This window comes from Myodes glareolus, chromosome 16, assembly GCF_982192425.1.
Source record: "Myodes glareolus chromosome 16, mMyoGla1.1, whole genome shotgun sequence".
NCBI lineage: Eukaryota > Metazoa > Chordata > Mammalia > Rodentia > Cricetidae > Myodes > Myodes glareolus.
This window is the reverse complement of record NC_142041.1, coordinates 3,880,408-3,907,990: the sequence shown is the minus strand read 5'-3', so window position 1 is coordinate 3,907,990 and position 27,583 is coordinate 3,880,408. Positions and strand designations below refer to the sequence as shown.

General features: G+C 41.0%; 1 protein-coding gene across 1 annotated transcript; it reads right to left on the bottom strand.

Moving 5' to 3' along the window:
• Positions 1-968: 968 nt before the first annotated feature.
• On the bottom strand, positions 969-18,426 carry Otud6b (OTU deubiquitinase 6B). Its single transcript, XM_087897053.1, has 7 exons — positions 18,268-18,426; positions 17,525-17,676; positions 15,063-15,143; positions 9,494-9,806; positions 7,208-7,269; positions 3,864-3,970; positions 969-3,168 (listed from the first exon to the last, which is right to left on the bottom strand). The coding sequence occupies exons 1-7, from the start codon at positions 18,347-18,349 to the stop codon at positions 3,084-3,086; spliced, it is 882 nt and encodes a 293-aa protein (XP_087753179.1). The 5' UTR covers positions 18,350-18,426; the 3' UTR covers positions 969-3,083.
• Between the last annotated feature and the right edge of the window lie 9,157 nt (positions 18,427-27,583).

Genomic DNA, 27,583 nt, shown 5'->3' with positions numbered 1-27,583 from the left:
TCGGCAGCTCAGTCCAGTGCTCTGATGAGGGTCTCTGCCTCTGTTTCCATCAGTTGCTGGATGAAGGTTCTATAGTGATAAGATATTCATCAGTCTGACTACAGGGCAAGTCAAGATCAGGCCCCCTCTCCTCTGTTGTTTAGGGTCTTAGCTGAGGTTATCCTTATTTTTTTTAGGATTTATTTATTTATTATGTGTTGACTGTGGTTTTTGTCCTGCCTGGTTCCCACAGTCATTAAGTCCCAAAGAGTTCTACATTAGTTATAAACTGATTAACCCATTAGCTCAGACTTAGTAACTCTTACAACTTATATTAGCCCATTATACTCATCTATGTTAGCCATGTGGCTTGGTATCTTATTTGGCGAAGCAGTCACATCTTGCTTCTTCTATGGCCGGGTCACAACTGTGGACTGCATCCTCTTCCCAGAATTCTCCTGTTTTCATTGCTCAACTAATGTTAAAAACTCAAGTTAAAGTAATGAAACCATCAGTTACATTCCCAGCAGTCAGCTGATCTGCCCCTTCACTGGTTCATGCCAATCAGATCAAGACAATGTACTAACAATTATGTGTAGGTCTCAGTTTGCACAGACACCAGCTAGCACAGAAGTGCCTCTTGCTGATTCCCATTCTTAGGAATTTTCTTATTAATTTTTTATGAATGAGAATCCCTTTTTTTAAAAAACACTCATGAATCTTCCTATGCTCTTAGAAGCTACGATCCAAAGTACCCTCCGTTGACCAGTGTGTCCTAAGCCCCACACCTCTAATAGTTGCTCAGCTGGCCGTCACTCTTTACTTTAGGCAAAGTAATATGCTCAGATATTTATAAAGCCCCCTAAATACAAAAATCTCTGATTGTATTATTCTCAGTAAATAAAAATAAAGGCTGAATAAAGATCTAAAACAGAATGAGTTCTATTCTAAATTTCAAAACTATTAAAAAATGACAATTTGAACATAGATATGTTGATTCAACTCCTTTATCATTTATTCATTTGGCAAATATCAGATAACATGAGCCAAGCTACCTTGCTCATAAGAGTTACATTCTTTGTTTTACTTTTTATAGGGTGTAAACATATGTAAGTGGGCAAAATTCTTGGCTGAAGACAAATTCCAGAATTTTGACACACCCGTTTCCAATGCATACTAAAGAAAGCTCGTGGGATTCCCATTAGACCAGCAGCAGCAAATTTAATTCTTACATGTTGCTTTTACATTAGCATCCGCCATTCTTAAAAGATTTTTTTATTTAAAGCTACAATGGTAGAAGGTGGCCATACACTTTATTCATAAATACATAGGCCATTTTAAAATAAAACATATACACAAAAACCAGAAATACATAATTAAGTACATTTAAATTCTTGTCAAAACAAGAAAACATTAATGAGTTATTTTAAACTATCTTTGTTGAAAATGGAATTTGCAATAACTAAGTTTCACAATATCTTGCTTTGTTAATTCTCAATGCTGATATTTTAGCATGAAGATAATATTATTTCAAATAAACTCAAAGCATTGAATTTACAACTTCATCCTTTTGTAAATGTCAGAGAAAAAAAAGCAGATCAGCAGTTACAAAGCAGGCACCCTTAGAATGCACGGTGCAGGAGGCAGAGGACGTGCTGGGATGATCAGAGTCCTGGCTCGTCTGCTGACCAGCCTGCCAGTGCTGCCAGTTTAACATCACAAGCCCATTATTTACTCAGAGACAGTACACACTCATCAAAAGCCCAAATATTATAAACGTGATGCTCAATCTTATTACAGTTCTAACTTGGAAAAAAAAGATGAAACCAAAAAGTTTCATTTTCATAAATTGGTTTGTTGGAGGAGGAAATTGAGCCTTGAGCCTCATGCACGATAAGCAAGGGCTGTACTAACGCTGGCCCCCACGCCGTGGCGCTGTGCTACAGCACAGAGAACACTGTTAGAAGTGAGCTGGAACCCTAGTTACATAAGTCAGCCCACAGAGAACTGTTCTGTACTGGTTTTCAGCTCGGCTCCTCAACAGTGGCCTTCAACTTTACCTACACACAACACAATAATTACACACTTGAGAGGAAAAAGTGACACAACCTGGAGCAGGAAAACCTACAGCCAAGGCTTTCTTCGAATCCTAGAAAGCGAGCACAGCAGAGAAGGGGACTGTGCCCTTCTGCATCACTAAATCATTACCTTGCACAGTGAGCAAGGAGAGGCCACTGGATACTTCTCAGTGGAAAAGGGCTCTAGGAAAAGCAGAGCCACTGAGAAGGAGAAAATGTAAAACTTATCAGTTGTGAAGAGAATAAAGGTATGAATAACTCCAGCAGAAAAAAACAGCAACGTAGAAGCCATTGTTTTTAAAGCTATACACATAGAAAAGCAAAATCTCCTTTTTGTTAAAAAGAAGTTCCAGAACAGAAAGAAAAAAGATTGAAAATGGACACAGTGAACACCTATCACCTATTTACAACTAATTTTCTTTAATCCCTTTGTACTCAACTGATTCTCATGCAAGGATTCAAAAATCCCTAAAAGTCGTTTCTCCTTAGCTGCAGAGATGTGCTACGTAACAAGCTTCATCTTGCTGATCTAGCATACCAAAATTACTATGATCACGCTCATTCACAAGCATAAATAAACTTGCTGACATCACAATACATTCCTACCATGACAGAGAAGGCATCTCCATACTTTAAGAAAAATTATATCAAATACTCACTTTGGAAATATAAATCTGTAGGGCCAAAATTTAAAAAAAAAAAAATTTCGAAATCAGAATGTCCAGGATAACTAACTAGTTAACTAGTTAGTTGACTAGATAACTAACTAGTTAAACTCACTAGTGAGGTTAACACCTTGTTCTATGAATGATGTTCTCCACAATTTACTTTAAGTTCTAAGAATGCCATTAAGAGGGCACTGGTTAAAGTCAATCCAACTGATTTCTAAAAAGCCTGTTAGCAAGTTCACTCATTCATAAAACTGACTTAAGGTAGCTGTTTTTCAGAGGCATTGCAACAATCTAGCACTTGATAGGAATATGCAGATTGGCACACTCTATAAAACATAGTGTTACATTTTGTAAACTAGTTGCAATTTCCAGTAGCCGAGTTCACCAACCGAGTGACAGAATTATAATGCTCTCCTAAGCCGTATGCATGTCTCATGTATCTGAAAGGGAAAAAAAAAAATAGAGTCATTTTCAGGAGGTATTTACTATGTGCAAATGTATACAGCATACAGACATCCATAACTAAGCACCCTGAATGTCCCAATCCAAAGGTATCATTAGCTGATATATGAGCATATTCACTGAGATCAATATCATGTCCCAAGTGCTGCCAGTTAGCAAGTAGTCACCAATCACTGATAAAGCAAAGGCCGAGATGCTGGCAGCTCGATGAGCTTAAAGTTTCACTGACGTCCATTACTGCTAAGAACAGCTAATACACACACGCGCACACACACACACACACACACCACACAACTGGAGAAATAAACCCTCCATATTGAATGAGAGGAGCCAATTCTCGATCATGCAAATACACTCACAACATGATCCCACACTTTGTGCTATTAAAACTTAGTTGGCATCAATCTGGGCAAACACACAAAACTAGTCCTGAAATTTTATAGCCTTTTGAAAGGACTTTATTCTTAGTACATACAAAAAAAATAAACAGTATAAGCGATTATACAAATTATACATTCTGATGTTTTCTAGTTCTGACTGCCTTTAACATAAGCAGACTTAATTTAGTTAATTATAGCATTGTGATTAGTCAGTATAGACAACCTAAAATCTTTTCACATCCCTTTTTGTCTTAATTATGAAAAACACAGCAGTAAACCTTTCTAGTACTTACACTAGTACTAAAGGATTCCTCGAATACTCTTCACCAACCACAATAGGCGGAGCATCTGCTTGTAGAACCTCGATTGGTGTTTGTAGAATGTGAGACAGAGCTCTCAACTACAGGGGAAACAAGGGATTAGTAAGGGAAACACAACTGCAAATCTTATTCAAATCACAACTATGGAAGTTCACACAGAACACAGCAACCAGACAGAGCAAGGAAGAGCTGCTCTGTCCAGAACAGTACCAGGACGTCGAGTGAACGGGCACTTAGTATTTGCTGAACTGATGAAAAACTAAAAGTAAATACATACATACATAAGGAAGGAAAAGATTATATCAAAGGCAGAAGTTTCTCAAGCCTGGGATATACAATAGTTCGGTAAAAATACCAATGTCAAACGTGGTGAAGCGGGTGAAGGGTAGACTGATTATTACACCATCCCTGGGTTTGAAAACATTCCATTTGCATCATGACACAATTTTTAAGTACTAGTGGCTAAGTATCAGACCAAACCATTACCAGTCACAGGACAGGGAATAGGATCTGGAAAAACACAAGGTTCACTTTTAAAAGCTTCTCGGATGAGGCTGATGCAGTCAGCATCAAGAACCGCTTGAGGTTCCTGCTCTGGAACCTCAGCAGGAACAAGGTATGCATGAGAATGGCTCTGGCCTGTGGTGGAATCTCCTCTGGTCAGCATGTGTATTGTCTTAATTTATAACACACAACATAACCTTAGAGTTTAAAGTCTAAAGAATAATAGCCACTAATAAAACATGCTAATGGTCATTGACGCATTACAACTAAGCACTACAATCATGCATATACTTTATGTGGATTAATTAATCTAGTCTTCAGAATAACTTCAGGAAGCAGATACTGGTGAGTTGGTTTTGGTTTTGTTGCCGGGAGGGAGGGGGATGTTGTCTGTTGATGTTGCTTTGACAGGTCTCACCACGTAGCCCAGCTGGTTGATAACTTGCTATGTAATCAGGCTGGCTTCCACTGCCCGAGAATTAGTTACAGGTGTCATACCCACGGCCGTTACTGTTACTTAGCACCTGGAATCCGAAGTGCAAGGTTCTGAAAGATTTCTCTGGGCCAAACAGAACTGACTCCATCACAGCCAGTCATCCAACGTGGATTCTTAATATATGCATCTGCCCAATTCAAAAGCTACACCAAGAACACAGACCCTTCAGGAGGTTTTGAATGAATGTTAAAAATCACTTCAGGAACATGAAAAGGATTCTGTTACATAAAAAATAAAACAAAATCCCATATTCTTTTGCAAAATATTCTTTTGAAAGACATTATTTTTAATTTTTTTAAACTAGCACAGAATAGTGTGCAAAGCAATGTCTTCTAAAAGCCATGCAATAGGGACAGCAAGAAGGCGCTAACCCGACAGCCTGAGTTTGGTGCACACGGTGGAAAGAGAGCATCAACTCCTCAAAATTTTCCTCTGACTGCAAAAAGTGGTGAGGTGGCATTCATGTGCACATGCACTACAATATTTTCTTTGGGCTTTGGTCAATAATATATATTTATCCCACTGTGAGAACAACTTGTACTTCAAAGGAATTCACAAGCAATGAAAGAGCAAACAGCCTTCCAAAGACGTTTTTAAAAACGTCAATTGAATTATCTCAATTTAACAAGTCTCCAATACCATCATCATATTACTTTGTGAACCTTTTAAAGTAGTTCAAGTCTCTGTATTTCTGTCATCACAAAGTTAGTGGAACATTTGCAGAATGCCTGCATCAGAAGAAAAAGTAAATGGGGACAGTTCCCTCTGGTGGAGAGGTCCAACTACAGCACCGTATCTGTATCTCGCCCTCAAACAGGAGACGGGTGACAACCAGTCACCTTCACACAACACTAACACTGCTGGCGGCACTCATCCGGCATCTTAGTTCACAAACCCTTGTGAATCATGTACTCCCTACCTTAATGTCACAGCATTCGACTAAGTACGAGGGCTCTTATTGAGTCATTTAAAACCAGAGGTCAAGAAGCTGGGTGGCCCACCCAAGGCACAAAGGAAAAGTGTGGCCAAGAGCCTAGGACTGGCCTCCTCACCCTTTCTCTCCACCTCGGACTGGTGTCACTACCAGGCCTAACTGCATGCTTTGTTGTAAAGCAAGGTTAATAGTAACTTCAAACATCAGATCTCAAGGAAGTCATGTTAAGCTTCTATGTGTGTCTGAATATTTGTTTCCTTATACAACAATGTTAAGGCATCAATTTACTGCCTTCAAGTAATATACTAACAAGCAGGAATTCAACAGATAATGTTAACAAATGTGTTATACTAAGCTTTATGCATAATAAAAAAATTTTTACTTTGCATATCCCAGGCTGGTCTTAACTCTTCATCTTCTGGCCTCAGCCTCCCTAGTGGATGTAGGTGGGCCTTCTGTCTATGTGTTATTTTCATTGGTTAATAAAGAGACTGCCTTGGCCCTTTGATAGGACAGAAAATTAGGTAGGCCGAGTAAACAGAACAGAATGCTGGGAAGAGGGCAATGAGGCAGATGCCATGGAGCCAGCCACCAGGTCTGACATGCTGAATCTTTTCCGGTAAGCCACCACCTCGTGGTGCTACACAGATTATTAGATATGGGTTAATCAAGATGTGAGAGTTAGTCAGTAACTAACTCTCTACAGATAATGGGCCTAGCAGTGTTTAAATGAATACAATTTGTGTGTTGTTATTTCCGGGGCTAAGCTAGCCGTGCGGGAGCCGGGCAGGACGAAAAGCAGGCCTGCCCAAAGCTCCTCACTACACCTAGTGATGGATTCCAGGCACTTAATAAGCCTAACCCCCCTGGTTCATTTCTATTTCTGATGTAAGGAAGCTATTTTTCCAACATGATCTACTAGATTAAAACTCACTTTCACGGAATAAAATATACAATTTTTATTTTTTGTAAAACAGGGTCTGTCTGCCTATGTAACCCAGGCTAGCATCCAAGGTTGCCTCTTGAGTGCTTGTATTACAGATGTGTACCACCACATCAAATAAGTCTTCATTTTATTGTTTTCATTTTTTTTTAAGATACAGGAAAATCAACATGTTGGCCGTAGAAACATTTGAATAAAAACACTCAATGTGACATCAGCCTCTGTAAGTCATACATCAAACACTGGGCTATGTAAGATGAAATAGAGCTTCACTTACTCAAAACTACATGGTCTAATCTCACACACAAGAATGTCAGTAGAGAAACAGCAAATGTAAAATGGAAAAGGCATCTTCAAAGAGAACTGGGTTTAGTTGAAAGCCTGTGAAACCTACCAGTGGGGTTCACAAACAATTTAGCTCTGTGACCACACGTGCTTACCTCAAGCTGACCTCCCCAAGCCGCTGTGTTCACAATGTCATCACAGTACTTTCCAAATTCCTCTGTGGAGAAGACATCAGAATATCACTATCATCACACAATCCCTGATGAGGACATCTCCCTTCTGTATCCCCTCCTTTCAAAGTGAAATCTGCTCCCCAGAAGAACATGAAATATACCACCCCAACTTCCCACCATCTTTCTATCCAAGAGCGAAACATTTCTACTTCTCACCTCAACCTGGGACCCAGAGATACACGTTCCTAACTGACTTCTCTCATCATCTAAGGCAAGGACTCCTCGGAGTCAGCCAATTCACTATTCTGACAAGCATTCTAAAGCCAAAGTTGCATGCAAAATGCCATACATTAAAATAAGTAGCCTTTCTATAACTAGGCTACTGTAGGAGCCTACAGAGCGTGTAAGTACAAACGAGTCTGATCTCCTGGGGTGGCAGCAGTTTCTCAGCTTGTCATCTTACATGTCTCCACATGATCTATATCTTACGTGTCTCCACATGATCTGTATCTTACGTGTCTCCACATGATCTGTATCTTACATGTCTCCACATGATTTGTATCTTACGTGTCTCCACATGATTTGTATCTTACGTGTCTCCACATGATTTGTATCTTACATGTCTCCACATGATTTGTATCTTACATGTCTCCACATGATTTGTATCTTACCTGTCTCCACATGATTTGTATCTTACGTGTCTCTACATGATTTGTATCTTACCTGTCTCCACATGATTTGTATCTTACGTGTCTCCACATGATCTGTATCTTACGTGTCTCCATGTCTCTACATCATTTGTATCCTACATGTCTCTACATGATTTGTATCTTACATGTCTCCACATGATTTGTATCTTACATGTCTCCACATGATTTGTATCTTACATGTCTCTACATGATTTGTATCTTACATGTCTCCACATGATTTGTATCCTACATGTCTCTACATGATTTGTATCTCACATGTCTCTACATGATTTGTATCAGTGACACTTTAAGCACAGGGGAGAGATTTTCTGAATCTCGGAAAGAAGTAGAGGACCCAATCTCTGAGTTTACAAGAGGCACATTACTTTTAAATGCAGCACAGTAAAATGGCTAACATGGGGTGGAAAGATGGCTCAGGTGGCTGTCTTCCAGAGAACCTGGGGTTAAATTCCCAGCACCCATCAGAGAGCTCAATCTGCCTGTAATTCTAGTTACAAATGATCTGATACCTTATCTTCTGGTCTCCAAGGACATAAGGCTCACAAAAGGGGCACAGACATACATGCAGGCAAAACTTCCATACACACACAATGGGGCCAAGCATCCTTCCTGTCCAAGGAAGGGAACAAAAGTTATGAGAACTAAAGGAAAAATATGCCCCATGTAATAATCTCTTGTCATTAAATCTGCATTTAAAAAAAATAAAACCTAAATACCATGCCTTTCAATAAAAATTTAATGAACATGAAGCCACACTGGGGATCTACTCACAGATAGCTAACTCATGCCTCAGTCACCAGACGACCAACTCCACTGCCCATGCCCATCCGTCCACTCTCTCCGCTTTACCTTCATACATGGAGGAAGTCAGCCTGCACCCCCTTCTCCAGCCCCTCCTGGCCACAGACACTGCTGCACCTATGACCTTCCTTACACTTCCGTATTAACAGCCCTGAGTCCCTTTCAGATTCTGACTTGGTCTCACCCTTGTTTACAAATTGCATTTTTTTTTGGCAAGCTGTGAATTTTATTTACTTTATCTTAAAAAATTGTTTCTTAATTATCAATTTATTTTTTTAAAAGGAAATATTGTTCAAGAAGGGTTGTGAAACCAAATTTTACTTAAGCAGCAACCTTCCTAGCTACAGCTTATTGAAAGAAACACAATACTTTTCTGAGCATGACTGAGTTACTTTCCCGTCACTGTTTGCTCACGGCCTTGAAGCCCTACACATGCACACTCACAAACACTGATCAAAATTCAGCTCCCTCTAACTCTGTTAAACACGAATTAACACACATTTTTCCACAATGGCTAATTCTACTCCTAATTTTTTAAATGACTTACTTATAGCAACTAACATATTTTAACTACAAAAATAAGTACTTAAGAGATAAAGTAAAATATAACTGTATCTACTCAAATTATAGAAAATAATTTTGTCTACATTTTAATGATCTTTATTCTTCATAAGAAAGGTCTTACATGACACACACAAGAAGCACTGGATTTGAAAACCAGAACCACCAGAAAATGTAGGGTAGCAAACTAAACTACCTGGAGTATACACGTTCCCGGTGCTGGGGTTTGTTAAGAAGGGCAGGAAGTCCTCTGAGTGGCTCTGCATGTACTCAGCAGTGCGCTTCCGGAGGGCAGCCACAGTCAGGGCACAGTCCTGCTCCCTCAGCTGATCCTCCAGAGCTCCGTACATACAATGACCATCAGATGGAATATGCTTGATTTCCAATTCTCTGGCGGCCAGTATCTGAGCGAGTTTCTCACTCTCCACATGTCTGGCGCCAGCCAGGTTCTCAATTTCAGCCTCAGCTATTCTTTCTTCCCGCTCCTTTTCCAATGCAGCCTTTTTTTCCTACAAAAAGAATATAGGAAAGTTAATTGATAATTATCATGAATTCACATTTGGAAACGTGTTGCCATTTTCTTTCTTCTACAAGCATTGTCATTTTGATCATCTATTTGTAGAACTTTTTGACTACAACCATTAGAGGAAAATCATCTCATTCATTTGGCCCGTGTTTCCAGTACCTCACTCTATAGCAGCACATAAAACAGCCCGTCTTAAGCCAGGTACAGTGGCATGGGTCTACAATTCCAACTAGCGAAGCTGATCAAAGGATCACACGTTTGAGGACGGCCTGGACTGGTCTGCATGTGACAGACAGCCTGTCCCACAAAACAAAAGAAAACGGGGGAGGGGGGACCAGAAAGGACCAGAGAAGCGAGGGGAAGAGAGAGAAGAGGAAAAAGCAAAAGGAGACCTTCTTCCTTCTTCCGGACTCTGCTTATCCCCTGTTGACTTATTTGAGGCACTGTCTTGCTATGGAGCCTATACTCTCCATCCTCCGATCTCAGTCTTCCAAGTGTTAGGATTACTGGTATTTGCATAAAGTCTATTTAAAAACATGTCAACATGGGCTGAAGAGATGGCGCAGAGGCTAAGAGCACTGCCTGCTTTTCTAGAGGACCTGGGTTCAATTCCCAGCACCCACATGGCGGCTCACAGCTGTCTGTAACTCCAATTCCAGGACTTCTAACACCCTTGCACAGCTATAAATGCACATTAAAAAAAAATAAAATAAAATATATCAACAACTCGACTGGTTGATTTCCAATTACTGTCTTAGGATTTAGTTATCATTGAGTGTAACAGTGCATGTCTGTGAGTTCAAGGCCTGTGTGGGCTACAGAGTGAGTTCCAAGACAGCCAGGGCTACCAAATAAGATCCTATCTCAAGAACATAAAAAGGTTCAACTGTTCTCAGCCTTAAAGTACAGGATCATATTGAAGCCCAGAATAACCCAAGGTTGTATCACTCTGCCACAGTAGATTTATGACGTTAAAACCACCAGAAGAGTACAGACAGACTCTACTTTGATCTATTTTCTTAAAGTAGATATAACACCTATACATATAGCTAATAAACTTAAAGATTTTTTAAAAGCTTGCTTACATATAATTCAAGTATTACAGGTAGACTAAAATCCTCTAAATCCTAGTGTTCTTTAAAATTCTGGGTATATATCATCCCAAATTCTTCTTCTATGCACTGTAATAAACACAACACAATTACAGAAAACGTGGCACATCCTTTGTAACAAAAATGACATTATTCTTTATATAGTATAATTTGCTTTCTTACTTAAACAAGGAAATAGGAATTCTTGAGATTTTCCCATGACTGAATATCTCGGCCTGTTGTAGGGTTCAGTGACATCAATAAGAGAGGTCTTACCAAGTGCAGTGGGAAATTGGGGGGAAGGAAAACACCCCAATAGTTGAGCTAGTAAGAATCACAAGCCAGAGAACACCCATGTTTCACAGCTAAGAACAATTCACAGAACTAGTATATGAGAGAAAAGCATCAGGAGGTGAGGCTGCTGGCTAGAGACAGGCCTGTCATTAACAAATACTGTTTGTGCTAAAACTGAGATGCAATCACAGCATTTGCGCTTCCTTATGGATGGTAGGACAGGGTGTCTGGAGGCTGTCACTGTGCTTCTACAACCTCCTAATCTCAGCCACGGGTGTATTTATGCACTTGGAGGAAAACTGCCCTTCAAGAGAAAAAAAAAAAAAACCTCACTAAACTTTGCAATGTTTTTTAATTTGTCTTACTGTATTGCACAGTATCAGTACTTGCGCCCATGTATGTCTACACACCAAATGCATGTAGTTTCCAGAAACCAGCAGGGTTGGGGTGGGGTGTGTGTGTGTGTGTGTGTGTGCGTGTGTGTGTGTGTGTGTGTCAGATCCCTAGAACTAATGTTACAGATGATTGATCCCTGGATTGGGAATCAAACCCAGATCCTCAGGAAGAGCAGCTAGTGCTCTTGACCACTAAATCATCTTTCAAAACCCTGAAAATCTTGATTTAGTAAATTACAGAGGGGAAAAATGGTAAAGCAATTTTAACAGAAGGCATGGACTTTCACGCTGTCTTCAGTCCCCTGGGGCAGAGCAGGAGCACAGCTCTGTACACTGAATGACTGTCATGATGGGCCACGTGGGAGCAGTAACAGCTCACTAACAAACACAGACCAGCACAGGACTTTCCCTCCAGTTTAAACATAAGAACAACAGCGTGCTTACTGCAAACATGCACCTGGGTATAAAAACTTAAACACAAAGGGGCACTGTGACTTTATAAAAAACTAAAACCAGTTTGTGGGGAGAGGAAGAACAAGCACCTTAGACATCAACTAATCCAAACCCCCCATTTTTCTCTTCTGAGGAAACAGCACGCAGAAAGATTTCCAAAGACCATACAGCTGGTCAGAGCGCAGCAGGGACCGGAGACAATACACAGAGCCCCTTCTATGCAGGCCCCTGAACCAGAAACAAGGTGGGAGCAGATGGCACCTGAGTCATTCACTTTGATTTACTGACAGAATGGAACTTCAACCTGTCTTCCAAGTCTGTAAGTCTCCACAATATTAATTTCTATCATTATCTTCTCTTGCATAATGATCTGCTTCATAACTAAAAAGCAAATGGGAATCCATTGAATTCTTGTCTCTGTGGGAGTTTCCAACATTAGGCACTTTTCTACAAAGATAGTACTTGAGACAGAATGGAAATAAAGTCTAATTTAAAAAAAAAAAAAGAGACGGAAGACAAAAGCCCGAAACTCAAGCACACTGCTAGGAAAACTAGAGCCACGCTGATCTGGGCTCTAGTCCACGTCTGTACCCTACTTCCCCTCTCACTGAGATAACCGAGGTCTCATCTTATTTGTAAAATAAAAAAACTAGATTTCATCCTACCTCTCAAACTCCTTATTTTGGAAACCAATTATTTTATTTCTACCTTTATTTTTGGTTTTTTGGTGTTTTTTTCTTTGGTGTGGGGGGAGGCAGTGATTTGGTGTGGTAGGGCGACGATTTAGGGTGGGGGAGGCAGTGATTTGGTGTGGTAGGGCGACGATTTAGGGTGGGGGGAGGCAGTGATTTGGTGTGGTAGGGCGACGATTTAGGGTGGGGGAGGCAGTGATTTGGTGTGGTAGGGCGACGATTTAGGGTGGGGGAAGGCAGTGATTTGGTGTGGTAGGGCGACGATTTGGGGTGGGGGAAGGCAGTGATTTGGTGTGGTAGGGCGACGATTTAGGGTGGGGGAAGGCAGTGATTTGGTGTGGTAGGGCGACGATTTGGGGTGGGGGGAGGCAGTGATCTGAAGCAGCTGCTTCTCTACTTCCACCACGTGGGTTCCAGGGACTGAACTCACATCCTCAGGGTAGGCAGCAAGCAACACTATCTGCTGAGTCATCTTGCCAGCCACAAATTCCTGAGTTTAATAAAATGCCCCTATGTTTCCCCAAATTAAAAGTAAGAGAGTCCAAGAGTCTTATGATAATCACCATAAAATTGCTGTGCCTTTCTTCCAGAATTGTCTCTCTATTAAAAATGACCACCAGTGGTTAACTGGCATCTTAATCCCTGGTGCTTTGGCAAAAAGAACAATTCTAAATAACCTGATGTAAATTTTGCCCATTCTGAATTCAGGGTCCATTCCATTAAGCATTGTGAATATCTAGTGTTCTCTGCTCCAAACGTCCACTAGATTAACAAAGTAATAAACTGGGAAAATTTCCTCTGCCAGGTGATAAAGCAGTAAACTATAAGTATCACTAAATTTTTCAGAGTGTAATTGGAAAATGTACTAAGTTCAGATAAGAGAGACATAACAAATTTTTAAGGACAATAGATCTAGGTAGGGATAAACAGGTATTGATAAACAGGAGTTACAGCTTTGGCTTTTACAATTAAACAGGCTAATAAATGAAGCAATTAATAAATACAAATAATTTTTAAAAATTGTTCCTGGCGTACAAAACACCTGTGCTGACATGCGGAAGGAAAGTGGCAGAAAGAACGGCTGTCACAAGTAGGAAGCCGACCTAGAGCAACCCTTCAAGACAGCAGGTGGTCTAAGGCATTCCTCAAAAATTCACAATGGCAATATCAATCAAGAGTAAAATTCCATACAAATATGATAAATGTTTGACTATTTGCAACATAGCTTTCATGCCCAGGCCTAACTTTTTAAGAAGAACATGATACACTTAAAATGGTAAACACACAAAAAAAAAAGGGGAAAAAAAAGTAAACACGCTACCATTTGCTAACATGAGTTCTCCAGGCCCCAAGTTATTACTTAACACCCATAACAGTTCCATAATGTAGGTATTATTTTCCCCTATGTACTATTGAAACTGAATGCAAAGTCATGAGAGTAAGAGAACTGCAAGCCTTACCCAGGGTTGGGGAGCATCTAGGGCCCCGTACTTGTTTTCACTGTGTTATTTCTCTGTGTACAATGTTGTATCTAAACATTCATCTTTCCTTCAAATTGTAACACATCATTAACACTTGACATAAGGAAGTTTGCCTTCTCTGAATTTTTAGTGTAACTAACCACTATATAAATAACAGCATCTGAGAACTCTGGGTCCCTGCACGTTTTATTGTATTTCTAAGTTCAAATCTTCACTTCACCCCCGAGCACTAACTTTTTAAATATTTTTTAAAGTTTATTTTTTAATTATGTGTATTTTGGGGTATGTGCATGTGAGTGCAAGTTCCCAAGGAGACCAGATGCATCAGGTCTCCCTGGAGCTGGAGTTATAGATGGTTGTGGGCAGCCCCACACAGGAGCTAGGAATGGGACTCAGGTCGCCTAAGAGTGGTCTGAGCGCTTATCCACTGAGCCATCTGTCCAGCCCCCTGAGCACTAATTTTTAAAAGGGGTTGTGCATCAGTCATATGACCCCAGTCTCTTAAATTTCTAAATTAAGCTTACAATAATGTATTTGTCTAAGAAAAACACAATCCTCCCTTTCTAGAAGAACTGCAAACTAGACATTTGTATTTTCATTGTCTTATACCTGTCATCTTCTTTAGAAGGCAAGGAAATAATCACAGGATTATTGTCAGGACTAAATGAGATTTCAATATAAACAGTTCAGAAACTGGCAAATGACAAGCACTTATTAGACATTAGTTCAGGTCCCTAGACAAGGAACTCCATTGTTTTTCTAATCTTTTCTTATACACCATCGAAGAAAGTACTGATCACTAGCTTATATACTTGGTGATATGACTTTCATACCCGTCTCTTTTGTGCTTTTGAAATCCGAGGTGGCTGGTTCTCAAGTACCAAGTCTGAAATGTTAACAGCGACAGAATCTATCTGAAGGGGAAAAAAAATGAAAAGAAAGAAGAAAGAAATTAATAAAGAAAAGCTTAACTTATTTCAAGTGTTAGGCTATAAATTATTACTGAAAATTTAAAGTGCTCCCAATCCCTTACCTCCAGTTTGAGCACCAACACCAGACACAGTATTAGATAGTATGGTTTTGTCATGTTTCTCTATTTCCACGGATGAATTTGTAAAATGGCTGAGATTCTTCATAGCTCTCCAAAGACAAGGCTCATTTCTACATACCTCTGTCTTCGTGAACCTACTCCCTTACTCTAAATACCTCACTTTCTCTTCAGGGCACCTGTCATGAATGCTGACATCTACAATATATTTGAGCTCATCACTACCTTCATGTCCGTAAGGTGACTACAGAGTCACGTCCCCAGCCAGTCAGACGGAACGTGATGAGCACTACGTCCTGAGGCTAGAACCGAACCTTTCTAGCTGCTTCTCCTACTACAGACTGACGACGTCATCAACAACTATACTCAGCCCTAAAATTCAAATGTTAAGATTGCTAAAGAAAAGGTCTTCTACTTGACTAACAGGGAGTACTTCACCACTGGAAGTCAAGCTAGCTTCTAGTATGATAAATATCTAAAACTCAAAGCAGTGGAAACAGATGCACATGTCTCCAAAGACTATGGCCCAAGTGATAAAATTATCAAAATCTGATAAACTTCAAGTCGTTGAACAACTTCATTGATTCTATCCTTTTTTCACTAGTTTCTTTTTGATTTGTTTATTCTGCCAAAATTCACACCATATTAACAAAAAAAAAGAATTTGGATTTGAGGAGAGGAAACAAGTTTAAGTTAATGAAAAAGAGGGCAGTTAGGGCAGACCGGACAATTTGTCATGAATCAAATTTTTCTGTCTCTTTGGTAATCTTGAAATTGAAAGCCTAAGAGAGCACACAAAACACGCTGCTACTAGAAAGCACAGGGAGAAAATTGGGAACAGCACAACGCTCCCGTGACTGAGCACTTAAAACAGCACGCTTGTTTGTTATGTGTGTGCGTGTGTGCACGTAAGCCAAAACGCATGTGGCTGTCAGAGGACAACTTACGGGAGGCGGTTTTCTCTTTCTTCTGTGTAGGCTGGGTTCTAGGGACAGAACTCAGATGATCAGGCCTAACAGCAAGCACCCCAACCTGGTTAGCTATACTGGCAGCCCCGACAAAAGTTTTCTTGTCACCTTCTGTTGCTGTTAATGGGTTTTGAAATAGGAGTCTTGGGTTTTGAGATAGGGGTCTTGCTCTGAGGTTGGCCTCAAACTCACAACCTTCCTGTTTCTGCGTACTGAGTGCTGGGACTATAGGAATGTATCACCATGCCAGGCTGGAGATAAAAGTACTTTAACAGTAAGGAAGGTCAGGAACATGATGACTGGATAATTCATTAAAGACTTTGACACTATACTTAATACTCTGTGTAAATGGACACACAGAAACTCTTCCCTTGTCAATGGAACAAAAATGGATGAAAACTTACACAAGATGAGATTGTGCATATAGCTAAGAAGTTCCTTTAGACTGTTCCTTTAGACTCTTCATATTCAGAACCCACACAACAAATTATTATCACATAAAGTCTAAAAAGGGCCTGGTTTTGTTTGTATTTTCGAGAAAGGGTTTCCCTGTATAGCCCTGGCTGTCGCGGGTAACAGTTAACAGTATACTGACATATACTGGGTAGGATGATAGACACAGAAAAGATGCATGTTAGCAGGCTCCCATTTACACGAGGAGCATCTGTAAAACTCCTTTCCTTACAACTGGTTCATAAAGCACTTCTTATAACTTAAATATGACTTCACATCTCTTGGCCCGTTTGGTTTTTATCGGAACCTGTAACCATACACAAAAGCATTTGCATCACTGCGCCGTATGTAGAGAAATCTATTCTCAGGTTGAGTAAGTAACTTTTCAGAGGTTACAATCTTATCCACCAGTGATCCTTGACAGGCAATCTAGTCCTCCAGCTTTCACTCAAGAGAAACCTTCTCTAGCACACTTGATACATCACTGGGTTCAGGAAGTAGGTACTTCTTTGCTGCTCTCTCTTAAAAAAATAAATAAACCAATCTGGTCACAAAATACTGAGAAAACAGAGCCAGCTGTGGTGGTGCCTGCCTGTAATCCCAGCGCTTTTGGGGGCCCAGCCAGTAGGCACTAAGTTCAAGGTTATCCTCCTCTGCTACAAAGCCGGATGGGCGACAGCGTGAACTACATGATTTTGTCTCAGAAATTAGTAATGATGAACTGTGATGGGTGGGTGTGGCTGCATGTCTGGGTTCCACTCCCAGTTTTGATGATGTACACAGTAAGCTGTTCACCAAGCTCAGAGACAAGCGGCGTTCCCCATACCTTACTCTCCGCGAAAGCCAGTTTCAACTGCTCCAGCTCTTCCCTGTGTCTCTGCTCCATTTCTCTCTCCAACTTAGCTACATCTTCAATGAGCTGCTTCCGCCTCTTTTTGTCGTTTTTGGGAACAGCGTTCTTCATTCCCTGAATCTTGGCTAAAAAGTTACCAAAAACCCACCGTGTCAGAGCCCCGGGAAGAGAGAGTGGAAAGCAGTCATCAGAGGTGAAGGGGTGTCATTATAGAACGGAATGTAATTATAGAAGTAATTAGTCATGACACAATAATCAACCACAGAGAAAGGCCCACCCCAACGCACACCTCGTAAACACAACTCTGAATCGAATTCGTTTGACAGGGCAAAATGAAGTTAAAAAAAAAATTATTCATCTATTGACTATAAAATCTCTGCCTCTCTACTATCTCTTCTGTGGCCGTCGGGACAAAGCGAAGCGATTCAGACCACATCACTGAGGCAAAGTGGCAGGAGGCGTGCAGGAGTGGGAAGGGGGGGGGGCAGAGGAGGTACAAGACCTCGGTCTCAGGACGCATCACACAGCAGCACCGGCCAGGCACTGGCTCGGGGTCCACAGCAGGCCGCCCAGGGGGCGCCTCCGAGGACCGCACATGGGGGCCCGAGCGAGGCGGGAGGGAAGCCGGAGAAGCCCGGGCTCCGTGCCGGCGGCCCCTTCGGGCGCACGAGGACAGACGCTACGCTCCCATTAGCTCCAGGACCCCCTTCCGTCACCTTGCAGCTCCTTCTTCTCCTTGCGATGCCGTCTCAGCAGCTGCTCCTCATCGTCCAGCTCCTCCGCCGATACCTCCTCCATGACGACCGGGCGGCCGGGCACACGCGCAGCACCAGCAGCGCACCGCAGCCCAGTACCTCCCACGCCTCCACCCTCACCCAGGGCGCCATTGGCCGCCACCGAGGCCCAGCCCCGCCTCGGGGCGGCTCCGGATCCCGGACTAAACCACTGAAACCCGGGAGAAGCCGGCCCGGCTCAGGGCGCCTGCGCGCGCCGAGCGCGCCGGAAGCCACGCCGCCGCGACTGAGCATGCGCCGAGCGCCGGGGTCGCGTCGGCGTCGAGCAACGGGCCCGGCGATTGGCCCTGATGATAGGCGCGCGGAGATGACGTCACGGAGGGCTTCTGCGCAGCTTCAGTTTGTGGTTTGAAACACTAATGGTTGCCCCCTTTGCGAAGGCATGCTGAATATTTATTTTTTAATTTTTAATAAAAGTGTGAGTTGAGCTGGGCAGTAGTGGCGCAGACCGTTAATCCCAGCACTCGGGAGGTAGCGGCAGGGGGAATCTCTGTGAGTTAGAGGTCTACAGAGCGAGTTCCAGGACAGTCAAGGCTGTTACTCAGAGAAACCCTGCGCCGAAAAAACAAAATAAATTAAAAGCGAAGATTGTTTTCAATAAGGGCCATCACGTTGCATCAGTCACACTGTAGAGAAGTAAGGTTTTTGTTCGTTTGCCATGTGATAAAAAGGGAAAAGCTAAGGAATACCTACCGTTGAAACGGACAAACTGGTGGGGGGGGGGGGGGGGGGGGGGGTGTGTGTGTGTGTGTGTGTGTGTGTGTGTGTGTGTGTGTGTGTGTGTGTGTGTGTGTGTGTGTGTGTGTGTGTGTGTGTGTGTGTGTGTGTGTGTGTGTGTGTGTGTGTGTGTGTGTGTGTGTGTGTGTGTGTGTGTGGTAAAATGCAGAGGCCACGTTTAATGATGAGACTTTAATTCAGTGATTAAGGTCAGAGTGCTTTGAAGGTTTGAGTCAAGACTTAACAAGTATAAGTCGCGTTGCCACAAAATGAAATTACCGAAGTAAATCCACTCAAGAACTCTCTCAGAACAGTGCTGGATATCGGGACGAGAGGTGGAAGAGCCAGAGGAATTCTCCAGTAAATTTTTTTTAAAAAATCTGTTTTTTAGAACTGGGCTTGATTGTGTATGACATTGATCTCAGCCCATCTGAGGCAGAAACAGGCAGATTTCTGTGAGTTCACGTCCAGTCTGGTCTACATAGTGAGTTCCAGGACACCCAGCAGTATAGGTGAGACCCTGTCTACAGAGTGTGTGTGTGTGTGTGTGTGTGTGTGTGTGTGTGTTAATAGGAATGCCTGAAACAACAAAACTAGTGAAATTGAAACAATTATTCTGAAACTAACTGAAGACAGTTTTCCAGAGATGAACGATGAACTGGGCCTACAACTGTGGATAAAGCCAGAAGGGAACATTTAAATTTGGTGAAGAGAAAACAGCATCTAGATGTATTCTGTTTTTACAAGTGTCAAGGTCATAGGAGGAAAATGTAAAGTATCCAGACTGAGAAATCAATTTATGATCTTGGATTTTTTTTCTTGCAATTCTAAATGCCAGAAAACAATAGAATACAAATTATAGAGAAAAGCAGTTTTGATATAAGACATGCATAACCTGCCGAGCTTAGAGGCCATAGGTGTTTTGGAGCTGCACTAAATAGATTTCACATTATGATATAGGCAGTAGTCTATGGGGACCTGTAAGAGGAATGTGTTGTTTGCATGAGGCTGTCCTCCATAGGCTTAGATGTGTGGATACCTGGTTCCCAGTTGGTGACACTGTCTGGTTAGGTATAGGAGCTATGGCATTTCTGAGTAAAGTATGTAATTGGGGGTGGACCTTTCGATTCCCAAGCCATGTGCCATTCCAGTTTTGTTGGGATTCTAGTGGTCATGTTTGTGACCATGGTCATGGAAGTTTTGTGTGTGTGGTTTTTTTTTAATTATTTATTTCCAGCTTCTGCATCGAGACATAAGCCCTTAGATTCAACTCTTAACATCCATCTTCTACTGCTTCCATACCACCTCTGGATATTTTTAAAAATAATTTATTATTATTTTATGTGCTCTGGCATTTTGCCTGCACGCATGTTTATATGAGGGTGTCAGATCTTGGAGTAACAGTTGTGAGCTGCCGTGTGAGTGCTGGGAATTGAACCCTGGTGCTCTGGAAGAGCAGTCAGTGTTGTGAACCTATGAGCCATTTCTCCAGCCCATCTCTGGATATTTAAGCCAAATGAATTCTGATGTTGTACGTCAGCTTGATTGTAATATTTCATCTCAGCAGCAGAGCAGTAACAAATACCGCAGCTGGAAGAAATTCTCAGATCTTCAAGGACTAAGAAAACACGTCACTGAGGAACTTTCTCTGAAATGTTTGGCAAATGATGTAGTGTACCTAGTAGAGGATACCAACTCAATAACCAAAGTGGTAGAAAATTGCATGGAAAAAGTAATAGTATGGAAACTATTCACAGGGATGGAGCTTGGATCACTGCACATGGGATGATAAAGCTAAGCGCAGAAAGAGATTTGAAATTTTCACTGTGCATATCTCTAATCTCAAGAACAAGACATTCAATATATTGAATAAATAAATGTTTTCTATTCTTGCATGTGGTGATGTAGGTAGATGTATACATGGTTTTGAGGTAAATACATGTAAAATGCTTTGTTATCGTGGGCAGGACCATTCAAAATGGTCAGTATACAAAACTGGGAAACTAAAGATTTATTACCTGTATGTCCAGTTAGAGGGGAAATAGTCAATGTATTCAGAATGTTAGCACTTAGATGAAAACAAGAATTGGGAACAATTAAAGGATTTAACATTTTATATATATATATATATATATATATATATATATACACATATACATATGAGACTTCACATGGTTGGTTTCCTCACCATTTCAGATCTCCATAGGCTTCCTGATTTGCTGTCTTTTTTGAGAAATACCAATCACAGAAAATCAGCATTGGCACAGCCTTAGAACTTCTTACATAAGCAGTATCCCAAACCAATAACATCATGGATTTAAAAAATAAAATCTTACTAAGCATCTACATGCTGTTTCCTTTAGTGCAGTGTCTTATGTGTTCTGAGTGCTCAGTGCATATTAGTCTGTTGTTAAACTTTACAGTTTGCTTAGGCAGTATCATACAGTTTTATTCTTATAATTCAAACTATATTGCCGCGGCATCATTTTAATCAACCAAATATCCATAAATAATGCTGCCAAGAACATGAGCCAATCAGTTAACTGATGATGTTCAAATAAGCAGACACATTGCCAATAGAGTACAAGTTGTCGTAAGACAGTGAGGTCTCCTAATATTCTCTGGTTATCACTCCTAAAGATGATGCCACCTTTGTATTAGCATGCAATCAATTGGGAAGAGATTATGTTATGATGCAGGTATTGTCTGAATTAAACCTAAAATTGTTTTCTTTCAAGATCACATGTTGCTGATGCTGCCAATTAGTACCAAACTTGAAAATAAAACAATGGTAAAAATCTTTATATTCTGTATCAAGTAACCGTGAAAATGAGACTTAGAATGTTAATTGGCTTAGCATCACATGATAAACAACAAAACAAAGTCTATTTCAGGGCTTGGTTTTTGCCTTCCATCCATATTTTAGCACTCACTAAAATAAGAAGACAAAGATAATAAAGAAACCCAAGACTTGGAAATTTTCAAGTGAGGAGTCAGAACCCATTAGTCGCAGACTTTAGAGCACAGTGAATATAGCAGAACCAGGAAGAAATAGGGCGGTAGTGGTGCGCCCATTAGTCCCAGCACTTAGGAGCCAGTAGTAGTAAACCTCTGAGTTCAAAGCCAGCCTGGTCTACACAGAAAGTTACAGGCCAGCCAGGGCTACACAGAGAAACCCTGTCTCAAAAAAACCAAAAGAGGAATTTCTGTTGAAAGTCAACACCAATGTGACATGAGGGCCGGCTTGTTGGGGTATCTGTTCCTGCTCAGTACCCTACAGCCGGCAAGTCCCAGAGAAAATCAATCACACAGAGATCTCTATAAGTTATAAACTGATTGGTCCATTAGGTCAGGCTACTTATTAGCTCTTATAACTTATGTTACCCCGTTATCCTTATCTATATTAGCCACATGGGCTCAGTACCTTTCTCAGTGTGACAGCTTACATGTTGCCTCTTCGGTGGTCTGTGCAGGAGTGGCCGAGGAACCTCCCTGCTTCCCAGAATTCTTCTGTTCTCATTGCATCACCTCTACTTCCTGTCTGGTTTGCCCGCCTATACTGCCTGCCTGGCCAATCAGCGTTTTATTAAAATATGATTGACAGAATACAGACAATTCTCCCGCATCACACCAACACTGCTTTTTTGTGGTAGTAATTACTTCTCTACAGTAAGTACAATAGTAAGGACGAGGCACTGACTAATATAATTTTATGCTGCACTTTTATTACCTGTGTAGAGTGTCGTGTGACAATCTAATTTCATTTCGCTGAAAATCATTCAACTGAGATTGTAAAAATAATGTTATTGTTATACTAAATTTTGGAAGCCTTAAGAGTCCTAATTGAGATACTTCATTCATAGTTTTTCACCCAGCCTGAAATTGGGTCATTAGTGGTGTTTATTTAGAGTAACATGGTAAACAGAGTAAAGAATGAAAGCTCTGGAGAAAGGGGGGAATGAAAAGAACTTCAATTTTATTAAATTTATTTTATTTTACAAAAACAAGCAAAAAATTTCCATATTTAACTCTAAAGACGATTTGCAAATTGCTGAACAGAAGAGTAAAGATTAATCCACTTTAAACTATTATTTTTATTTATAGTCACTTGTCTAGTTAATATAGTTCTTATTCGCATATTTCTTTGGACCATTTCTGTATTTTATCCTTTTATAGTAGCTATTCTAACTCTTTAATATTAAGGTGTTTATAAAATACTACATTGAGATTCCCTGGGAACCCACCAGCCACACTAGCCAGGGAAGGCGGCAATTAGATAGAACTAGAAAAAATCATCCTGAGTGAGTTAACCCAGACCCAGAAAGACAAGTATGGTAAGTATTCAGTTACATGTCTATGTTAGCTTTTAGGTCAATGATAACTAAGTTACAATCCGTAGAGTCATGGAGTAGTTAGAGAATAAGGGACTAAGAGTGGACAGATAGGTCCGCGAGGAAAGGGAAATAGATAGTTACGGATGGGTGATCAGGGAGAAACTGGACTGGAAGGACCAAAGAGGAAGAGGAAGGGAAGGAGGTTGAGGAGGGAAATGCAAAGAGAGACAATAAAATCAAGGACCATTTTAGAGGTAGTTTGGAAAGCTAATATAGTAGAAACTTCTTAAAATACATACATATATGGAGGGGATGTAAATGAAATCTCCAAATAACGAAGCCCCAACTGACATCTCTTGTCACCAAATAAAGCTTCCAGTACTGGGGACAGGTTACATCTAATTGAGTTATTGGGCAAAGAGGTCCAGTGGAAAGCCCCAAACAACCCAGGATGTTTTCAAGACCATAGGTTGCTCTCCACAAACTGAAGGCAAGTTCCCTATTGCTAAAGGCAATACCTACACAATGCATTGACCATGGAGAAGTTGAGCTGGTGCCTCCCTAGAGCCTTCATTCCTATAGGCTCGTGTTCTCAGTACCTGAAGGTACTCTGCATACTACCAGAGGAGAAATGTGAAGACCAACCCAGACACAAGCCCTTCAATCTACAATGGTGTCCTCCCTGCAAGATAAGCTGGTGCCATAGTGGTACAAAGCTTTATGTGCAGCCAACCAATATCTGAGTCGACTTAAGGTCCACTCCATGAAATGAAACACATATGCTGCTTGGTTTACCAAGAAAATGAGGCTAGATAGTGTGGGGATGTAACGTAAATCAAGTTTTGGGAAGGCTGTTTCCTCTGAAAACACAAGGATTGAGATTTATTATTTACTTTATTAACCTTCAGATTTTTTTATTCCTTTATATCTAGTCTCTTAAAGTAGAAGCTGTGGATATTGACTTAGGACATTATTTTTCTAATGTATGATGTTTCGTGGGAATTTTTTTCCCTAGAGTTGCTTAAAATACTCCAGAAATGATTATATGTGTTTCATTTTGGGGCAGAAGAATATGGCGCTTTATTTAGGATGAAGGTATTGTTAGGGCAGGGGGGAGTAAGGGAGAGATACAGAGAGACAGAGACAAATAGAGACAGAGAGAAAGAGAGAGAAGGAGAGAAGGAGAGAAGAGAGGGGGCAGAGAGACAAGGGAGCTGCCTTGTCAGAAGAACAGTAGGGAGAGAGAGAGAAGAGAGGAGGCCGAGTCGAGCTTGCCTCAACGGGATGTGTTTCATTTTAATTTCTATTCTACTTTCTCTTAAGTTCAAACAGAAAAGCCCTAAGCACCCCAAAAGGGCAAGCCCACAGACTCGGTCCAAGATGGCAGTGTGGCCTCAGCTCAGAGCTTACCAGTACTCTGAATGGTAAACCCAGCATTCCTTGGAAATCTTGTAAAGTGGGTTTCTGTTGTCCAGGGAAAGCCATTACTTTCCTATACACTCCTATACTGCCCACCCTCTGGAAAGGGTATCTAGTTCTCTATTAACTCAAACAAGCTTCCAACAAACCAATGGCTGATGCTAGCTCACAGGCTGTTGCAGCTGGCTTATTTTCCACTCTCTACATGACCCCTTAGAATTGGCAAAACGCTCCCCTGCCCCACATGTACGATCACTTTTGCTATTCTCTCTGATTCCAAGAGAGAGCCGTGAATTTCCCTAAATGAACCTGTCTTCTCACCCATGGAGAGGTCCAGTTCGATGGTTTCACTGAGCGTTCGCTTACATCTGGTGCTGAAACCTGAAAACAAGCAAAGTTTGTTTAAAATTGGGTCTACTTAATAGATTAGATGATGGCCCTCAACCCCTCAGAGAGCTGCTGAATATGGTATTTAAGGTGTTTAGAGAAAGACTTCCCATGATAGACATAAATACCAACTTCTGGCCGCAGCCATCTCCAAAGAAGCTGTCCTGTAGCTATCTCCCAAGAAGATGTGGCACCAACAGTGCTGCGAATAGTATAGTTTCTGCATTGTCGTTTCAGGTCTGAGCAGCCGGGAGCCAACAAGCGGCCTCATCTCCATGAGATGAAACCGTTCTGGGTGACAGCGAGATGGTTTGGCAGGCAAAAACGTTTACCACACAGGCCTGGTGACCTGTGTTCAGTCCCTAGAACACACTAAAAAGCTGGATGTGGTGATTTATGTCTGAAAGCCCAGGCCTCCATTGATTACCTGCCTTCTCAGAGGACCCTGAGCTAGGAAAACAATTTCCACAAGCAGCCCACTTTCCTGCTGGAGAGAAATGTACACAGCTTCCTGGGTGGGGGATGGGAAGGGGAAGGAGAGGAGCTGGGCATCTCTGCCCGGCCCTGGAACGGGCTTACTCTTTCCCATGTTCCATGTTCTGTATTAGCACTTGTACCTTCGATAAAATTGCCTCAGGTCTGAAGCCTTCCAGAGGCTGACATACTGAATTTGCTTTCTGTCAGTTTTCCCCTGAGAAAGTTGGAAGTGTTGCTGCCTCTTTCACATGACCTACGCAGGACATTCTATCTGCACTTTCTAATGCTTGTCACCTCCTGATGATGTTAGCACTTTATAAACTTGATTACACGCCAGTCTAATTCATTCAGGTCTATCAGAGTCTCTCCTACCTCATCAGGATCTTGTCACAGGCTGGGGCTCAGCTGTACCACTTCTGAACTCAGCGCTAAAGCAATCTCTTTCCTAACCCGCCTGTGGACCACTCTGTCTGGTCTAGTGAACTGGCCATCAGATACCACCTTTTGTATGCCCGATTCTCTGTTCTTCCTCTAATATCAGCACCGTATATTCATGGCGACTTTAGCCAGCAGTGACCGAGCGTCCCTGACAGCTTTTTTGAGGCTGTCCATAAGGCATTCATTTCTCATATTGCTTCAGATTACTCCGTCTTGGGTTTAACAACGGCTGGGAATATTCTTCTGTTGAATTAGCTATGGGATCCACTTTTGTTATTTAAAAATTTGTTCTATTTTCCATATTGTTATATTTAGAAAATATAACTTTAATAGCTGTACTTGTTACCTTTTAAAGAGTTCTCTGTGATTTATTGACCTAATTTCATAATGTTAAAAACTAGGTCTATTTAAAATATTCTGCTATTAAGAAGTTACAAGGATTATGTTGCAATAATTATATAAAATGTAGTTTGGAGGTATATAATTTCTATTAAGAAAGTGAAATTTTGGGGCTGGAGACTCAGCAGTTAAGAGCAGTAATTGCTATTCCAGAGAACCTGGGTTCGATTCCCAGCACCCACATAGCAGCTTGCAACTGTTTGCAATGCCAGGGAATCTTACACATTCACACAGACATGTATACAGGCAAAACACCAATGCAAGGGGCTGGAGAGATGGCTCAGAGGTTGAGAGCATTGACGATTCTTCCAAGGTCCTGAGTTCAATTCTCAGCAACCACATGGTGGCTCATCCATAATGCGATTTAATACCCTTTTCTGGCATGCAGGCAAATATGCAGACAAAACACTATATATGTAATAAGTAAATAAATATTTAAGAAAACAATGCACATAAAATAAATATTTTTTTAAAAAAGAGTGCTATTTCTGGGTCTAACTCTTGTGTTTGTGGTACTCAGATCATAAAACTCTTTAAAAGCTCTTCAAGAAATTATTTGTTTACTGTAGTCTGTGTCAAACAAATCAACAAGGTTTGTGTATATTTAATTTTACATAAATTGGATAATTCTATCACATTTTTCTGTATCATGTTTTTCTTAATTATTTTGGAGGTTTACAGTATCAGTGTATGATGGTCAGTGTCATTTTCTTTGGATCTGTGTCACATTCTATAAATATATCTAATATGTTTGCCTCCAGTGTTGATATGTCAAGTCTTTTTCATTGCCCAAATATTGAAATACAAAAATACTGACTTAAGTAATAATAGATAATGTATTAAAATGTTAATAGATTTGTGTGTGATTATATATGCTATATATATGCATATGTATGTGTATCAAGGGGTTAAGAGAATTTTCTTTTTAAAGTCATATTGGGGCTAGGGATGGAGGTTAATGTTAGACTTGCCTAGAATACATAAGGTTTTGGGTTAGATCCCCAGGACTTGGGGAAAAAAATTGTAATGTTAATCTTACCTTTGAGTTTTTGTTGTTTATTTTGAGC